This window comes from Tyto alba, unplaced genomic scaffold, assembly GCF_018691265.1.
Source record: "Tyto alba isolate M040663 unplaced genomic scaffold, T.alba_DEE_v4.0 Super-Scaffold_18, whole genome shotgun sequence".
Classification (NCBI taxonomy): domain Eukaryota; kingdom Metazoa; phylum Chordata; class Aves; order Strigiformes; family Tytonidae; genus Tyto; species Tyto alba.
In genome coordinates, this window is record NW_024881280.1 from 15,418,650 (window position 1) to 15,436,589 (window position 17,940).

At 38.8% G+C, this 17,940-nt stretch overlaps 1 protein-coding gene across 5 annotated transcripts in view; it reads left to right on the top strand.

Moving 5' to 3' along the window:
- MEIS2 (Meis homeobox 2) overlaps positions 1 to 17,940 on the top strand; it is a 173,549-nt gene that overhangs the window by 41,092 nt on the left and 114,517 nt on the right. For all 5 annotated transcript variants that reach the window (XM_042790820.1, XM_042790822.1, XM_042790819.1 and 2 more), the window contains one exon: positions 12,084 to 12,229. In XM_042790820.1, coding sequence (XP_042646754.1) covers positions 12,084 to 12,229 — 146 coding nt within the window. The remainder of the gene's footprint in view (positions 1 to 12,083; positions 12,230 to 17,940) is intronic.

A 17,940-nucleotide genomic window follows, 5' to 3' on the forward strand; every position in this document is an offset into this window, starting at 1 on the left:
ACATAGTAAAACACAGGTAAAAATATCTTAACTATAAAAGTGCAGAGAGGGGTTAATGTCTTTGAGGAAAATCTTAATTGCTGGAATCCTATTTGCTTTTTTTTTTTTTTTTTTTTTTTTTTTTGACTACCGAGCCCTCTCATTGGCATTGTTTCACTGTGTTTTTAAGAGAAGGGGGAGAAAGAGAGAGATGGGGGGACTGTGTGAAGTTTTTTTCCAATGCCTAGTGCATTTAAACACTGTAGTTTCTGGATTGGTGCCCCTAACTAGCTGAGAAACGATTCCTGTGAAAAGCCTTGCAGTAAGGAGCCAGAGATGACCATGTCTACGGTGATTCCTAGCTGGTGACAATTCTGCTGTTCTGGGTCAGCGGTGAATACCTCACTCAAATGGTGCAAAGTCAGCCAGTTCTTAATTTTTTATCTCCTCAAGAGTGCATTCAGTGACTTTATCACTGAGAAGAATGACTCCCCTGCCTAGTGTGATCAAGATCTGGAAATTTGCTGCATCAGCACGTTTAGCCCAGACTGCTACTTGATTGGTGGGGCTTAGATTTGATCTTATGGCATACATGTCAGCTCTCTAACTGGCTAGGTGAACAGCCTGTCCAGGGGGGAAACTCAGTTTTACCCATCTTAATGAAGAGAAGTCTTGTAACCTGACAGGTTTTTTGTTTGGAGTTCCTACCTATAGCCAACCCTATCCCCTCTGAGGGGAGGAGCAGGGTGGTGGAAGTTCTCTGGAGCCCAGATTGTGAGGTCCTTCCCTAGGATAAGCTCAGGGGCACAAACCAGTCCGGGAAGACTTTGTGGGCACTGCATATTTGTCTTTTGCAACACTTTCTACTACAATGAAAGACTTGAAATGAAATTACGGGATTATGAACAGAAAAGCAAAGTATCACATGTCAGAGTAGGGGTCTATGTTTTTTAGTTTTGTGCTGTGAACTTTTAAGCAAATAGTGTTATAACAAGTCAGTACCCTGTGGGTTTGCTATTTATATGCTTCCTTATTTTCTAAACCTAATTAATTGAAGCTTTTGTCAAAAGTTTTCCCCACATTTCTATGAAATTATGTGTTGCTCTGTCAATTGTTATGATCACTTAAAGCAGGTCCAGAGCATCTTATGGGATAGTTTGGGTGCAGAGAGGAGTCAGCCATGGCCTGGCTTCCTTTTCACTTGTTTTTTTAATCATATTATCCTGAAACAATTCAGTAAAACTATACAATAGGACAAAATAAGTTGCTTGTCAGCCTTTCTTGTATCATGAAGATCCTTTTTTTGGTTGTTGGTTTGTTTTTTTTTTTTATTTTTTTTGTCAACCAGTTGAAATTTTCTGACCATAGTTCACATGTCTGTATGCTTGCTGCTGCTTCCAGTTAGAGGAATTTGGATATTTGTAACTGTGTCTTCCCTCATGGCTGAAGCCAGACTCTTAAGAAACTAGCAGGGACTAACTAGGGGCTTCAGCTCTTAAATGCTTGCTTTTATAATCTGTCTCCTGAACTTGAAAGACAAAACATTTCAGGCCTTTCAAGTAATGCTTTTAAGCATCCAATATATATATATGGTAAATGAGGTACAGTTGGTTTACACTTTACCTTTACAAAGTTTCTTGGAGGAAAAGGCTCCTGAAAAATGTTACCCCAAAAGTAGATATGGGCAGATCCAAAGTGTGTGATTGTCGCATGGAATGTGATTCATCAGTGGGACTGAGCACCAGATAGAGACCTTTGTTGTGAGCACCAAACAACATAACATTTAAAAACATTATTAGTTATGTTTCCAAATACCTAGCACACTATATTTAAGGTACAGGCTTTAACTTAAACCTACAAGAGCAGACTGTCAGTGTTCCCACGTAACCCTTCACATTCTGGCATTTTCCAGACTGCCAGCCAAATGAACACTTTAGGAGGAGGTGCATATATATGTCCGCAGCACCCAGCGGGTTAATCCACCCTACTGTGCATAGGTGTTGGAGCTCTTATGGTATGTAAGATTTGACAAGTTTGGAGTTGTTTTGTATTTTTTTTTTTTTTTTTTTTTTTTGCTGGACTATGCATTCACAGCAAGCATCTTTTCTGATACTGCTCAGGTGTTTGTGAATGCATATCGAGATGGTACTCTTATTTGTGTTTTATGTCACATACATATTTGTGTACATTTTATCGCGTGGAAAAGCTTTTATAGTTCATTTTGACATTTTTTATTAAAACATTTTTTTTTAAGCATTTTGTCATCTTCCTTTATTTTTAATACGTCTTAAAATAGACTAATGTCATTTTGGACTTGTGGCCTAATAAATGTCCTTTTTAATAACTGAATTTTTTAAGTTAGTATCACTCAGGAATAAATGTCTGTTACATTTCTAGTCCTAACTTTTTTTAGAAATGGTGAAAAAAATCCTATGAATGTGTACTTATATGCAATATTTCAGCTGGCACATTTTTAATAGCTAAATAACCCTGAAAAGGGTGGACAGTACATGGACTCTTGCTGTATTAGGGGGCATGATTTTTTAAGGCATATCTCCTGAACAAGCAGTTGTGTCCAACAGCATGTTGCCTACAGGGAACAGCAAGACATTAAAATATCTCACAGTCTATAAGTTTGTAACAGCTGTAAGGAAAATTGAGATGCTCTGACGGCTATTTTACTTTTCAGAAAGAGCCATCCTTACTCTTGAAGAAATTACATTAATGATTTAATGAAGAACAGTACAGGACATTAGCTCTCATGTATTTTAAGTTTTCCCCATTCTCCTGTATATAAACAACTGTAAAATGTTAAAGGTTAAATATTGATGAGATATTACTGAACTTAATAATTTCAACTTCAGGTAGAATTTTAATTGAACTTGGCTATTTTTCCCACATTTGGTATTATTCTAATGACAAAAATAACAGGGTAGCAAATAAGAAATGGTACTCAAAATAAAATACAGCTTTTTAATATATATTAACTTTGGTACAGTTGACTGAGGAAACTAAAAACACCATCCCACTTACTCCAACAGGTATAGAGACCTAAAAAAAATAAAATATTTTCTTAAAGAAGATGTGCTTTAGGCATAAAAAAAAGAAAAAAAAAAGTTTTTTGTCTCCTGATTTCTTTAATGACTTGTTGTTGTCTCAGCTGTAGCCAAAGTCTGCAGCTGGTATTCTTAACAGAATTACTACCAGAATGCTAAAAATATTTCTCCCAAAATATATACAAAAGCAATTTAAAAAGAACTCAATTTAGACTGCAGCACAGGGACATTTTGTGTGACAGTGTTTAGTAAGATGAAAAATTTAAACAGAGTAGCAGCTATTTACATTCACACTGCAAAGTAATTACAGAAGCAGACAAAATACTTAAGCCTAATTTAATAATGCTTTCCTTCAGCCTAGGTGACAAAACCTGGGAGTAAACTTCCCAAGTTGTACTGAGGTGGGGAGGTGGGGAAATTGAAGTTAAAACCATGTAGAGACAAGTGCACTGAACGCTTTCCCGGTGAGGTACAAAGTGAGTTTCACTTTTAAACAGAAGAGCATCATAAATCAGCATAAACCACAAGTTTTAATGAGTATATCTCCTCTGGAATTGTGCAGTGCTTGCAATTCTGTGTGAACAAGACAAGGATCTGGTCTTACACTCCTTACTCAGGCAAAACTGCCACTGACATTAATGCTAATTTTGCTTGAATAGAACAAAGTGCTTGATGGCGGTTATGCCAGCATAAGGAGTGTGAGATTAGGATAAAGGTGCAAAAAAGTACAACTTCAGATGGCTGTACCTTTGACTTCCCAAGCTAGCATTTCCTCCAACTACAAGGATCTCTATTATAACATTTGCTGGTTCAAAGATTAACATTTAGCATTCTGGGAAAGACTTTCTGGACTTCAGTAACCTGATCAGTATGGTCTCCTTTTGGTCTCTGCCTCTTTCTGGTTCTTTGTATTGCAGGGGAGATGATAGTATCTGGCACATTCCTTGGATGACTTGAAGATAGCAGCCTTCTGTGTTTGGGGCTGAAAGATTGTGAACTCTGTGTTAGCAGAAATGCCACACAGGGGAGGTGAATAGAACATTAAAAAAGCTTTAGCTTTAGGTACTGCAGCGCAAGCAGAGTTGAATTTGAGAGCTGGGACTTAAGTGGACATTTGTCCCTGCTTTCTTCCTTAATAAAATCTGAGTGTTAACTGTAGATAAGGGCATTTGAGAGATCACTAAAAATGAATCATTGAGTGCCCAGAAGAGCTTTATTATGATATACTATGGAGAACTTTAGAATATATCGTGTACTTTTTATGTGCTTATCGGATGCATGTATAAGTTACAATTACAGAAGTAAATTGTTTTGTCCTATGCTGTCAGAAGCAAAATAATTTGCCAAATTAAAACATCAAATTAAAACTCATGAAAAACTGGATCTGTGTGGTCGTTTCTGGCCCTGTGTTCCCACCTAATTTTCTTTTGCCCCATGAAAGGCTATTGAGCAAAAAACCACAAGCTCCAACCAGCAGCGTTAGTTGTGCTTGTGTGTGTGTAATCCATTTTGAAAAACCCTGACACAAATATTAAATCTGGAAAAAATCTCAGTGCAAATATCCTGACTGGCCAAACTGAGTTTTTTGGAAAAAAAAAAACAAAACAAAACAAAACAAAAAAACCCAAACCAACAAACAAAAAAAACCCAACTAAATTTAAAAAATCCCCAGACTGCTATCAGGTTCCGGGACTGAGTCTTTATAGGTAGAGCCAAGAGAGGTCACTTAGTTCAGTTTGTTTGCCCCTGTAGCAATTAGATTGAAGGAGTTATTCTGCTCCTGAAGTTCCGCATGGATGTTGCCAGTGCCCAGTTAACCAGTGTGAAAATTCCATGGAAAATAATTTATTAAACTATACTGTTATTACTAACTTGCCAGCTCCAGAGAAACAAATGCAGCCACATTTACATATGTGTCCATCTGTCTGTTTTTACACTTTATGTCTTCAGCCAGTGGGTGAAATTGTTTTAATCCAAGCTGCAGTCTGATTTTCTTTTTTTTTTTTTTCTGCTTCTATGTTTCTGTGTATGTTATTTGTAGATGGACATGCGTATTCTTGACAGTAGCTAGTTCTTAATTGTCCTTTTAAGTAACCTAATCTATCTGGCCACGGTAGTTTTAACTGGAGTAAGCAGCAGAGTTCTCCATGGATAATTTTCGTTAGTTAGCAGATTGTTACCATCTCAATGTTGCTGAAATCCCTAATCTCAGGTCAGCGTGAAGCTGCAGTAGTTACAATCCTGTTGCCTGATGCAGTGTGAATGGAAGTGCTTTCTGTCAGAAACATGTGGTCTCTTCAGTGGAGAGCCTGCGTAAATCCTGTGTAAATAGAGGGAGGCTAACAAAGGATGAGCCCCTGCAGCTCAGAGCATTTGGAGCCATTTGGAGGCTGAATTTGCTAAATGCTGCTTATACCGCCTGAAAAGTTGAAGAGAAAGGAGCATAAAATCCCTTCTTTTTTCTCTTTCTGCTCCTACCCTGGGGGGAGGGTGTTAAGGGCCAGGGAAGCCTGAGGTAAGCCTATGAAGACTGTTTTTTCAGTGCTCTTTTGAGTGTGAAAAAGGTGGCATGGGTCACTGTCCCCTCTTTAATGTCGGAAAACCCACACAGTTAGTAAATGTTGCATGTAAACTAAAGCATTTCATCCCTTCTCCTGCACTCCACGGCAGTGGGCCATGAACTAGTCACTTGAAAATCGCAGAAAAATTTCACTTCAACATGTCTGGACAGTTTAGCACAGCAGGAACGTAAGAGAGATCAGTAATTAGCAGGTTGCTTTACTGTTCCCCTTGTCTGCATTGGAACACGTTTTTCACCTGATGTGAAAAAATGTTGGTTTATAATGAACAAACCACAAACCTACTGCTTGTATGAAGCAGGTGTTTATTAGTTTTTTCTTTAAAAAGCTAGAAAAATAGGTGGTTGTTTTTTGAATAGAATATCTAAGAATTCTCAATTTACTTCACAAATAAACATGAGCTTTAAACATAGACAACTAAGGGCACAAAAAAAGCCAGTCTTTTTTTTTCTTATTTTTGGACAGAAAAATAATAAAAGGGGAAATGTGAAACATTACAGTTCTGCAAATAATTTTGAAGGATTTGAATCACCCACTTTATAGCAAGCATAGCTGTAACAATAACATAACTGGAATGTCATTTTTACCTTTGAGTACATAATAAAATGTTTGTAAATGCTTTTTTGAAAATAAGATAAATTAGTGATTATAGAAAGGTGCCTATCCAGATATAGAAAAGGAACAGTTTTTATTCTATCTCTTGTAAATACACTTTAGATACCAGATATCATGCAACTCTTTAAGCCTTTAGCACATACTGCCAGATGGCAATAAGGACTTGTTCCTGACTGACAAAGTATGCTAAAATGTGATTAGACCAAATAGAATAGCTTTGTAGGTGAGGTCTGATAGTGGTTTAAATTCTCTTCCTTTTCTTCTTATTTGAATTTATGACAGTTATTAATGCCCAGATTGTGTGGAATTTGTACATGTCATCTTTATAGTAACAGCGTAGTGGAATTGCCGGAAAGCAAAAGATCTTCCAAAAGAACAGCAGAGAGAAGGCCAGCTCTTTATCTCCTCCCTGCTGCTAGAAGGGCAAGTGAATAACATCTTCTGTAGTAAGAGAGATAGTAGTGCTGTATGTCTGAAGTCTTCCTGTTCCTTCTAGTGCATGAGTGTCCAACCTTTCTTTCTCTCCAAGATGCTCACTGAAACAAATGACAGAGCACCATGAGACGTGTGTCTGGTGTCTCAGAGACACAGAAGGGGAGGAATGCAGGGGGCTGATTACAGCAGCTTGTTTGAGGACACCCCGCTCCAGGATGGGGGAAGTGGTGGCTGAGCATGCAGATCAACCTAGGATGCCTGTGTCAGGCCTAAACAGCTTCTGATGGCTCTCTTCCTCATGCAGTTAAGCAATTCAGGGACACCAGCACCCATACTGGCAGACCGCTGCTGGCGATGGCACAGCTCTAAGTTGGGATGTCCACTTGAGCTGTTTGTGGTTTTCAGAGTCCCGGGTTTGCCACCCCTAACCCACCCTAACTCAGTTTCCCTAGACAGTAAGATGCAGTAGATGAGTATTGCTTCTGTGGTTTAAGGAGACTGAGTCAACTCACATGGACAGTGATCACTAAGAGGAGGAGAAAAAAAACCCCACAGCCAGCACTTCGTTCAAAGAGCTGTGATCTGCTGAAGCTGTAAGGTTAGAAGCCTGATGATTTTAACATGGTGGAATGGAGATAAGGAGTTCTCCTGAAGAGTCTTTGATTCTGGAGCTGACCTTCCCTCTCTGTTAGTGCTCCCTGCAGCACAGACTGTCTTATCTTCAAAGTGTATATAAAAACTTCTCTTTCCATTTTTTGGCAGTGGTAATTAACCAGACTTTTAAGATTTTTCTCTGGTGGTGATGTGGATCATATTGCTAAGTTGAACATCCTTATTAATAATGGTTTACAATACTTCTGTGTCCAGATAGACACATTATAAGTACAAATAATTGCACACTTAATCTAAGTCGCATGCAGATTCTGCTCTTTGTTTTGCATTTATATCTACATATTCTACTCCATCAAAATACTGTACTGAAAGATCGTAGTGCAGTTTAAGATCATCATAGTGCACTGCAGCTTTCCTTTTCAGAATCCTTTAACTTATTTTTCATATTGCTTGCACTATGTTTAGAAAAATGGTGAAGTGTGTCTTGCCTTTCCCCTGCCTTAAATATCCCTGCTCTTCTCTCTTTTCCTTTAGTATGCAAACTATAAAGCCGTAAGGGACCTCTGATAGTGAAGGAACTCAAACACTAGGCCCTCAAATGTATTTTTCCAGAAATCACTTTTCTTACTGCTCTGCTTGTTATGATGGTAATAGAAACTATTTCTAGAGTTTGGATCTAGGCTGTTACTAGGCTTCTGTGTTTTGACCTGACTGGGCTATCCTCTTCAGTTATCATTTTGCATAGATTGGGAATTTGTTATTCATCCTGTTTACAAATGGTGAAAAGACTAGATGAGCAACTTCTAAACAGCGTTTGTTTCATCTCTTGCTGGGCCTTCACTCTGTGAGGAACACAAACAAGGACTAGGGTTGAGATAATACTGATAGTGTGGAGGATTGTCAAAGAGGCATTCGTTGATACAAGAAGGTTTGACAGGCCTTCTGTAGGACTGGACTGATTCCCAAAGAGTCCTAAGCTGTATGAACATCGGGGTCAGCAACCTAGTCTGTCCAAGGAAATCAGTTTACATGAAGTTAAGTTTGAAATTATAGTGCAGTGGAAACCCTGTTCTAACCATTTATTCAGTATTTTTAAAATAAGGGGTAATCTCCTTTGATCTGAATGAAAAATAATTTATGTTGCAGGAGGAAACTCTCAGAACATGCTAAGAGTGTCTGCACACAGAGCTAGTGTGGAAGCCTAACTTCCCACTGTGTAAAGAAGACTTGCATCTTCAGCCTCCTTCACAAACTCTTCTCCTAGAAGAGAAGGTGTCTAAGGAACCCCATGTGGGTCACTTTGCAAAGTTTGTTGTAGACTCTCTCCATCTTTTATAAGGGTTATTGAGACTATTGCATAGTATTGATATAATCTTAAACAAGCTGGGTAATATGCCTAATTCGCTACCGGCTTGAATCCTGCATAGTCATTGACACCTCCACAAAGAGAGTGCCACTTAAGAATTCTCCGCTTTCCTAGAACCATGGTAGGGTTTTGCAATCACTTGTACTCTTTGCACAAGAATAAATGAGTGAACAGTGTGCAAAGAAGGAAAAAGTCACCCTTCTTTTTTTTTTTTTTTTTTTTCTGCTGTGTGAAAGAGAAAGTCAGTGGGACAAAATCTAGATTTAATTTCTCCACTAGAAAACTGGGATAACTATGCTTATATAATTGCAATTTCCATACAAGTTAGAACCTGACTCTACCCTTCTTATAAATTACCATCCAAATCAGGATATGAACAGTTCACATAATCAGAATCACTTGTAATGATGGTTTAAATGATTTCAATTATGATTCCTTCATACAGCAGTTAAAAATATAATTAATCCTGTATGCCATGGAGTGACTTCTGCGTCTTCATTTTATTTCACTTCTGATAATTTCTTTTTCTTCATTTAAAGTAACTCATGTTTATTTGGATACAGCAAACTAGGATTAGGCCCTCTATATCAATTTCCATTCATTTTAGAAAAGTCAGTTATGGGCTACTTCTATGATTTCTTGCCACTAGAAACAGTATCCACTAATGTGAGAAGTTGTAGTGCTATTAAAGATATGACAACACAGCTTAACAGAATTTGGCCTATAGTTCACCAGGAGCAACAAATCTTGTTGCATTCATCTTCTGACGTAATTTGGAGGTATGACACTTGAATTTCCTTTCATGAGGTTACAGAACAGATTAGGGAAGCATTTCAACTGCTGATTAAGGTGGGAAAACAATGGGAGCTTTGGCTGAACTTTCCTTTCCTGGGCTGCTATTAGCTTTTGAAAACCAGTATATTAACAACCTCTCCAAAAGGTCTAAACACTGGTGTAGTATGTAGATGACTCTTGCTGAGGATGCTCACAAACAGGAGAGTATGTATATGCAGGCAAACAGGAGTTTGACCATACAGAAGGTGAACCGGTGCTTCTGCAGTGCGGAAGGGCGGTGCAGAGCAGAAGTTTTACAGCTCCACGCATCCTCTGCATACACACATAGCTTTTACATAAAGAGACAAAGATATCTTTATCCACACGACAGATAGACAAACAGACTGACTGACTTCAAACTTGCACTTTCAGTAGGGATTTTTTTCCCCCCATCTCCGGGTACTGCTTTTCAAAATTGCCTGAGGCTACAGTACAGCACCTCAGATCCCCAAGGCCCATTGCCTGGCTCCTAATAGCCACTCTCCATCTGTGTCACATGAACAGCTGATGAGATAGCTCCAGTGTCTGTATTTTGGAGAGCATATCCACCCAGGTTAAAATGCTGGGGTTGCCAAGGAGCAGTCAGAAGCCATTAGTGTTTGTGAGAATTTGCCTTGCAGCAGTTCCTTGGCATAGTGGAAAGTGTGTGTGTGTGAGAGAGAGAGGAGTAGGGTGGAATATATGGGGGGAGAGAGCAATGGAAAAGAGTGCTTTCTAAATAACCAACATCTTGCAAAAGTGAACAGTTGGTTACAGTGTTTAGGGCTTCCATAATCTCATAGAATAGTTTGCTGTGATTCGACTCTCCTTTCTCTATCGTTAGCAGAAACAAACAAAACAAAACAAAACAAAACAAAAAAAAAAAAAAAAAAAAAAAAGAAAAGGAGCATGAGAAAGAGAGCAGCGACTTCAGGGTCTTGCTCTGGTGTTTGGGCAGATGGAAAGGAGCTGCTCTGCCTTGGGGCAGGGTGGTTGTAATGAAGTGGCCTGTCAGTCTGTAAATAGTGAGGGTCATCTCTTCCATGTGATGGAGGGTATCACATTGCAGTGAAAATGGAAATGTCAATAAAATTAATCTGCCAGCTCTTTGCTGTGGCTTTTTCTGTCTCTCCTGTCCAAAAGGGTTGGTTTTTCAGAGGAGGCAGTGGAAGAAGGGTGATCTGGCACGGGAGGGAAGATGGAGCTGAAATGCAAGTTTTGAAGCAAATGGACTGTATGTTGCAGCAACGTATTTCGCTTAGTAGCACTACAGAGCTAGACAAGGCTATAGGAATTAGCTCGTGAATCTATAGCATTCCTCAGGAAGCTATGGAGCGTCTAGCTCAGGCTACATTGAGCACAGAGTTTATTGTTTTAGGCTTTCTTGGACAAGGTTTTTACTTAGCATGGGATTTATGGCATTTACTGCTAATGAATGTCTATTCTTAAATTACAAAAACCACCGTCTCAGCACAATTCCCAGATGTCCTTCCAGGACCTCGGCTTCTTAAACACCAGCAGGGAGCATAAACTCTCCACTTCTCTGTTTTCCTCTTTCGTGTGGCTCCGGGCTAATGATGTGTAAGGAAAACACAGCAATCTATAAAGTCTCAGTGCTGTCCCAGTATTCTTCATTTATTTTGCATTTGATTATGCCACAAGTCGGATCTTGTTTCTTTCCTTTTTTTAAAGTTATTAGTTCAAATATTAATGTAGGAATATGGCATATATTGCTGCTCTTGATTGATGCCTTCCCAAAAACAGGGAGACGTGCTCGTATGAATTTTAAGAAAGTAGGGGTCCTGCAATGCCTTGCCAGAAGAGTTTTTCAGATACATAATTTAGATGCCCTCCAGGCAGGCTTTCAAGGCATTTTTGCTGGAGGGCAAGAAAAAATAACTATGACTGTTAAAAGTAAATGATTTTTGCTAATGCACAATTAATGTCAGGGAAAAGCACAGAAGAGAAAGATGTTGATGGAAAGTTCTGATTAAGTGAGAGCTCTACCTTGATGTGCATCTTTTTTTTTTTAATGGTAATAATCACTGTTGCAGAGATGTAGAAGTTTTCATGTCATGCAAATGCTATATCCAGGGTCATACTAGGTGTATGTGTTTGTGCGTACGTATGTGTGTGTGTTGGGAGGTGTTGGTTATGGGGAGGGGCTCATCTGACAGTGTGTTATGTGCACTGAACGGTGACATGGTTACTGCCACCTCTGCAGAGGGCCTAGAATATATAGACTACAGAACATTTAACTTGATTACTTATAGTACGTATTCAGAATGGTTGTAGGGATGCATTTACAGTGAATGGGTTTTCTTGTGGCAGGTTTTCCCACATTGAATCCCATAATTGACAAAGAGCTATTGCACTATGTCAAGCACACAATTATAATTGAATTAATGATATATGCATGTGTGAAACGCAAAATTAGTATTTGGAGAGACATGGTTTCTAATTTTTACATATTTGTATCGGCACTCATATATAATGAGAAACTGTATGTGCCTGATCTAGCAAATAAAAATAAAACTGTGGTAGTGTCTTGGTAATGAATGATACTTTTTGGCTTTTATATTTTGTTCATTAAATTTCTCCTCCTTCCTGTTTTTCTCTTTGTTGTAGGAGATGGTTTAGACAACAGTGTAGCCTCACCTGGTACAGGGGATGACGATGACCCAGACAAGGACAAAAAGCGTCAGAAGAAAAGAGGCATTTTCCCCAAAGTAGCAACAAATATCATGAGAGCATGGCTTTTCCAGCATCTCACAGTAAGTGGTGCCCAAAACCAAAATAGATTTCTATTCATGTGCTTAATGAGGTTTATTCATCGTTATTAGAAATCAATTGTCCCCATAATTTTTGGATCATTATTAGGGCTCAATTATGTTGCTGCTTTTTTTTCCCTTTTCTTCTAGATTTTTTTTTTCTTGGCTCTTGGAATCATGACAAATTTGAAAGAAACCTATGTGTATATATATACACATATACGTGGTTATACAGAGAGAAAGAGTACAAAGCCTTAGCATGGAACAACACCTACATATAAAACAACCATTTTTTGCTTTTAACTATTCAAAATGTTTCTAAGGACAAAAAAAGGGGTTTCTTGCTTTAGCATATATAAAGCTTTGCCTTCTGGATTCTTTATTGCTGTCCTCTGTTTACACAAACTTCATATGTATGTGGTGGAAGAGAGCGCCCCAGTCTGTGTGTGCTGACATACACTGTGGATGGTAGAAAAGTCAAAGCAGCAGCTTGCAAACTTGTCATTTTTACTTTCTGTGAGAAATATAGAAGTCTTACAGGTTCCCTAATTCTTCAGTTGCGTAACAGAGAGAATAAGCACTTTTTTAGCTTCTCTTCAAGTCCATTATGTTAAAAACTAGCCATATTCACATTTTGGGGAGAGATTAAATATGTGAAAAAGCAATGTTTTCCATGGGCTATCTTTATCCTCCTGCTTGAAATTGGTTTTGTGTGTTGGTGTTCTGTTGACTGTTATAGCTTCACTTAGGCATCAAAACATGGTTCCTCAGAAAACCTAGTAACACTCTTTGTAGTTTACTTCATGCGGGAAATAATAGAAACTGGTAAAATTATCAATTGATTTTCCTCTTCCTCTCACTGTAAAATTGTTTGTCACTTGATAAGGCTTAAAAAGCTAACTGTTATTAACTACCTCTTCTTCTACCAAAGTTTTATACATTTCCATGGTAGCTGATGTTGGTTACAGTGTAATGATTTCAGGAGAAGGTACCCGATTTATTTATGATAGGGACTATCGAACTGCTCTGCTAGCAGCACAGCTAAAGGGGGGGAGCGATAGATCCACATTTCTAAACCATCATTTTGATGTAAGGACATTAGTAGCAAACTAAGGTGCATTGATCTGGCCTGTGGGGTCAGGATTAGCTGGAATAGCCAGTGTCTCTGCTGGAGTAGTGGTTATTCCTGCCTCCCAGCTATGGCCATTTCAAAGGTCAGGTGCCCTGTACCCACTTGGCTCAGAGGAATTAGACAGAACATGAGTCTCTGGGCTGATTACTTAACCAAAGACAAAATAATGAGTCCTAAGCAAATACTGACTAATTGAAAGGGCTGTAAATCCATTACATATTGGTCAGGGATAATCAGGAGTATTTAATCACTTTTATCTATTCAGGAGCACTGAAGCTGCAACAGCAAAGCCCTGAACCTTGCCATGTGCTTATTATTCTCATCATTATCAAAATTACTTCACAGCTGTTCTTTGCTACATCACCTCAGCTGGAGATTTACTAACCTGTAAAATGTTTTTAATTTGGAAGTCGAGTGAGTGTGAGTGGAGGGTTTTTCATTTAGCTGTAGGGTATCTTTAGAGCAGTAGTACAAGCAGACAGCAAAAAGCAGGGCCACAAATAAACGAGTTTGTTTTGTACATGTCTCCGTGTTAACTCCATTTCCTCTTATGAAATTTGTAATATCTTGGCTTTTTTCCTCCCTGCCTTCCTTTCTCACGTGCTCCTTGAAAGCATTCGACACATGCTTATTAAACAGTCAACTGTCTCTCGCTTCTCTTGAGGAAAGTCCTCCTGGCTTTTTGAAATCCCTTTCCCTTGTTTCCATCCTCTCTCTCCTGACCCTCTCCATCCTGCATGAATTGAGGAAATTTGCCATCACTTGTGAGGATGGCCTCACAAAAATCAAATTAAATGAACACAAAAAAGCCCCAAACCTTTTACCATCCAAGCTTTAATGAGTTTGCAGGTGTTGAAAGATTTACTGTGCTGTAATTCTCAGACCTGCAAACTGATAATGGAGACCCCTGACCAGTGCAATGTAAATTCAGAAAGATTCTTGCCATAAACACATGCAGGGAAGGAAGAGAACTCCTTTCTCTTAAAGATCTCGCACTTTTTCTCGAATTAGCTTGTCCATTCAAAGTGCAATGATGGCTGAGCCAGAATGGGGGAATCTCTGATGTACAATTTTATTGTTTCAAGTAAATATCTTTACAATGGCAGTCCATGATTCAATGTACATTCCTTCATTACTACTCTAACCTTATTTCAAATTGGTTTGTTCCTCCTTTGTGCTGTATGACCTGTTCTTGTATTACAATAATCCTCTGATGTACCCTTTTTTCTTTCTCTCTCTCTCTTTTTTTTTTTTTTTAAAAAAAAAAAAAAAAAGAAACTAATTGAATTATCTCATTATTTTAATTTGTTAAGCAAATGTATTTTACATCTCAGGATGTGTTCTTAAAGAAGGAGCTGCTTAGGCTTTGCTCCCTGAATGGGCCATTGGTACATTTTGACATTCATGCATTCATTAAGGAGAGGAACATAAAAGAGCTCTGGTTGTATTTTTTTTTCAAACACCCAACCAGCATGGAGCAACTTTTCCATAAGCCACAGGGGTCTCTCTACATATGTTCTCAACTGCAAGCCATTGTCACCTATTCTGAATACCTCAAAAGGACAAATAAAATACTAAAGGCCAACTGTAGCAATTGTTAGCTGTTAGTCTCAATATGACAAAAATCATTAACCTCTGGTTTCCCTGGAAGGAGAGGCAGTGACAGGCCATCTCTTATGGCGTGGGTTAAACTTGAAATTCCTTTAGATTGTCAAATTCAAAGAGAATAACTCAGTTCTGATTAATTGTATTTACTTACTATTTTAAATAAAATGCTATTTTTTTTTCCTTTACGCAATCAGTTTGCAAACTCCTAAGGTAGCCGATTTTAAAAATTGAATTGCCTAAGTGGCTTTTTTGAAGAGACAGGCACTTGAACTCTGATGTAGAATTAATGTATCTGACAGGCTGTGTCTTTCAAAACAATTTCTAACCCCTATCACAGCTTCATTTTTTCAGTAACTTTAATTATATTTGAAATTGGATACACATGCATGGAAATCAAATGCAAGGAATAGGAGCTTCTGTCATGTTCTCATTCACTTACTGAGCTCTGTCTTACATTTGGAATTACAACAGTACCGGAAGATGAAAGATCTGAGGATGAATTGGTTGGAAATGTGCATGCTTTTTCTGGATAATATCCAGTGTTTAAGAAAGTAGAGGAAATCCTAGTCTGGTAGTATAAGCTTTTCAATAGTACATAAAGATTACAACATCAGAAAGGTAAACCTGACATTGAGGCTGTTTTTATTTGAGTTCAAAGGTGGTTAAAGAAAAGAAACAGCAAGAAATCTGACCCAAGCCGAGAGTTTATTCATAGCTTTGGAAGACTCCTTTTCCTCTACGCCAAGGAGTCCTTAGTACACTCAATTAGCCTCTCAGACATCTCTGCTTTCCTCCCTCAAGTGCTCCCCTATTTGCCCTGCAAAGAACATATTTGATCACGAAGTGAAAACAGGAAGTGCTCAAATGTATAGACACCTCTAGCTTACACCAGTGTTGAGATTAGGATTTCTTACCAGCAGCTATAAAGAGCTGCCCCCCCCCTTCCCATGCCCTTTTGAAGCATGGAGGGCCTTTAAAATGTATGTACATAATCAGAAGAGAGCAAAGTTATAAAGGAAGTAATTATACAGTTCTATGGACTTGTACCTCTGGTAGTTCATCCCTTTCTGCAGCACAGTGTATCAAGAGCTACTCTTCTGCTACATTCAACATTATTTCCCCTTCTTTTACACAGCTGGTAGAACAAGATGCATTTATTCTTTGACACTTACCTGGAGTGATGCCCTTTGTTAAAATTCCATTTTGGTTGTTTCTTTTGTTACAGTCTGTAAGAAGATGTAAATCTTAACTAAAAGTACCAGATATGCCAGTGGTAGCCTGCAAACTAAACCTTTTTTATGACAGTGCCAGATTCCCAGCTGATGGTATTTGGGATGGCTCCCCTGAAGTCAGTGGAGTCAAGCTAACTGAAGTTCTGTCTCCTAAAATTTGTTCGAACAGTCATTTTAGCCTGATTTCCACAATCTGGCTGAAAATTTTGCTCTTTACACAGTCTCTTGTAGAGTAGATTTTGATTTTATCTGTTTCAGTGTCAAGTTAGAGTAAATTCTGCTGGAATGTGTTAAAATGAACCAGCCACAGCTTTTGTACTTACCTGAATTAATTTTCTTAACTTGCCATATTCAGGTGGCCAGATTGGATAATATGAATAGCTTTACTGAAACAGACTTTCCCCCCCCGCCCCGTATTTATGTGGGTGTATCTGAGAATATAATATATCTTTATCATACTTTGATGAATGGCTTACCAAGCCTTTTGTACAGGGCAACTGTTTTATTTATTCATTAGATTTGATTCTAGAGATGAATATCATCAACCAAAGCCAATCTTGGAGCAAGCCTTCAAAACGACTGAAACCATCGCACATTCATAAATATCTCCTCCCACATCATGATTTTAGGAGTAATACCTGAAGGAGGGTTAGGAACATAGTTGGCTATTGCACCCTGCACTGAACTGCTTACTTTTATATCAAACAGTAGAAAAACAGCTTTCCTCAGAGTCCTGATCTAGGGAGAAGCATTCTTCACATTGCTGTTTTTGCTGTACTTTAAAAAAAATGAAAACAAAATCAAAACTACAACAGACCTTTGTCCAGTTAAAATGGTGACAAGGAGGCTGGGAGATTCCAGAAAATATAGGAGTGTGAAGACATTCTGGTGAATTTTAGTGATTGTGTTGGCCACATTGTGATGTGCTGTACACTCCCAGGGTACACTGAGGAGACGGACGATGTCCTCTAATCCTCCTGTAAAATGGCCTGCATGTGGATTCGCATAGCTGCCATTTCTGCTTCAGTGCACCACATAGAGAGTTGGAGGAGCCCAAGGTACAGTTTTATTCCAGGTCTGCTTTTTAGGCAGGACTGATTGTGTGCTGAGTTTGCAGCCAGGTAATAAGTTGCCTGCTGGTGTAGGACAGAGCTCTCAGACTGTACAAACACTGCCCAGTGGGAAGCATGTCCCATAAAATACTGTTGTGCTCATTTTTCAGCTGGGTAAACTTTGTGAAGAGAGATTAAACGATTTCACCTTAGTGCTGGAGAAAAAACAGTATTAGAACATTAAACTCCCATGACCTGTGGTTCTCAAGGTGATGGAGCTGGGCGTCTTTGTACCCCAAAGTTGCTCTGGTTGCTCACCAGAAGAGCTGGTGACTGCCGTTAGCATTTGTTATTGCTGGTGGTGGCATAGCCCTGCCTAATGTCACCAGCATCCTCCTCCTGTCTTGCCTGCTTGGGCTACAGCATCACCAGCCTGGACAGGATAAAACTGGAAATCTTCCTCAAAATGCCACTTCTGATCCCAGGCTGAAAGGTTTCATCCTCTGAGTACTTCTAAGTCCTCAGCCACAAAATCAGTCCCAAAGATTTAGTAACAGACCGAACGTTCATATACCTTTTAAATGCCACATCCTTAGAAGAAAAGAGCTGAAATGGGGTGGGGGGTGGGGCTTTGTTTGTTTTAAAAATGGAATCTGAGATTAGATCTGACATTTCTACATCCACCCCCTA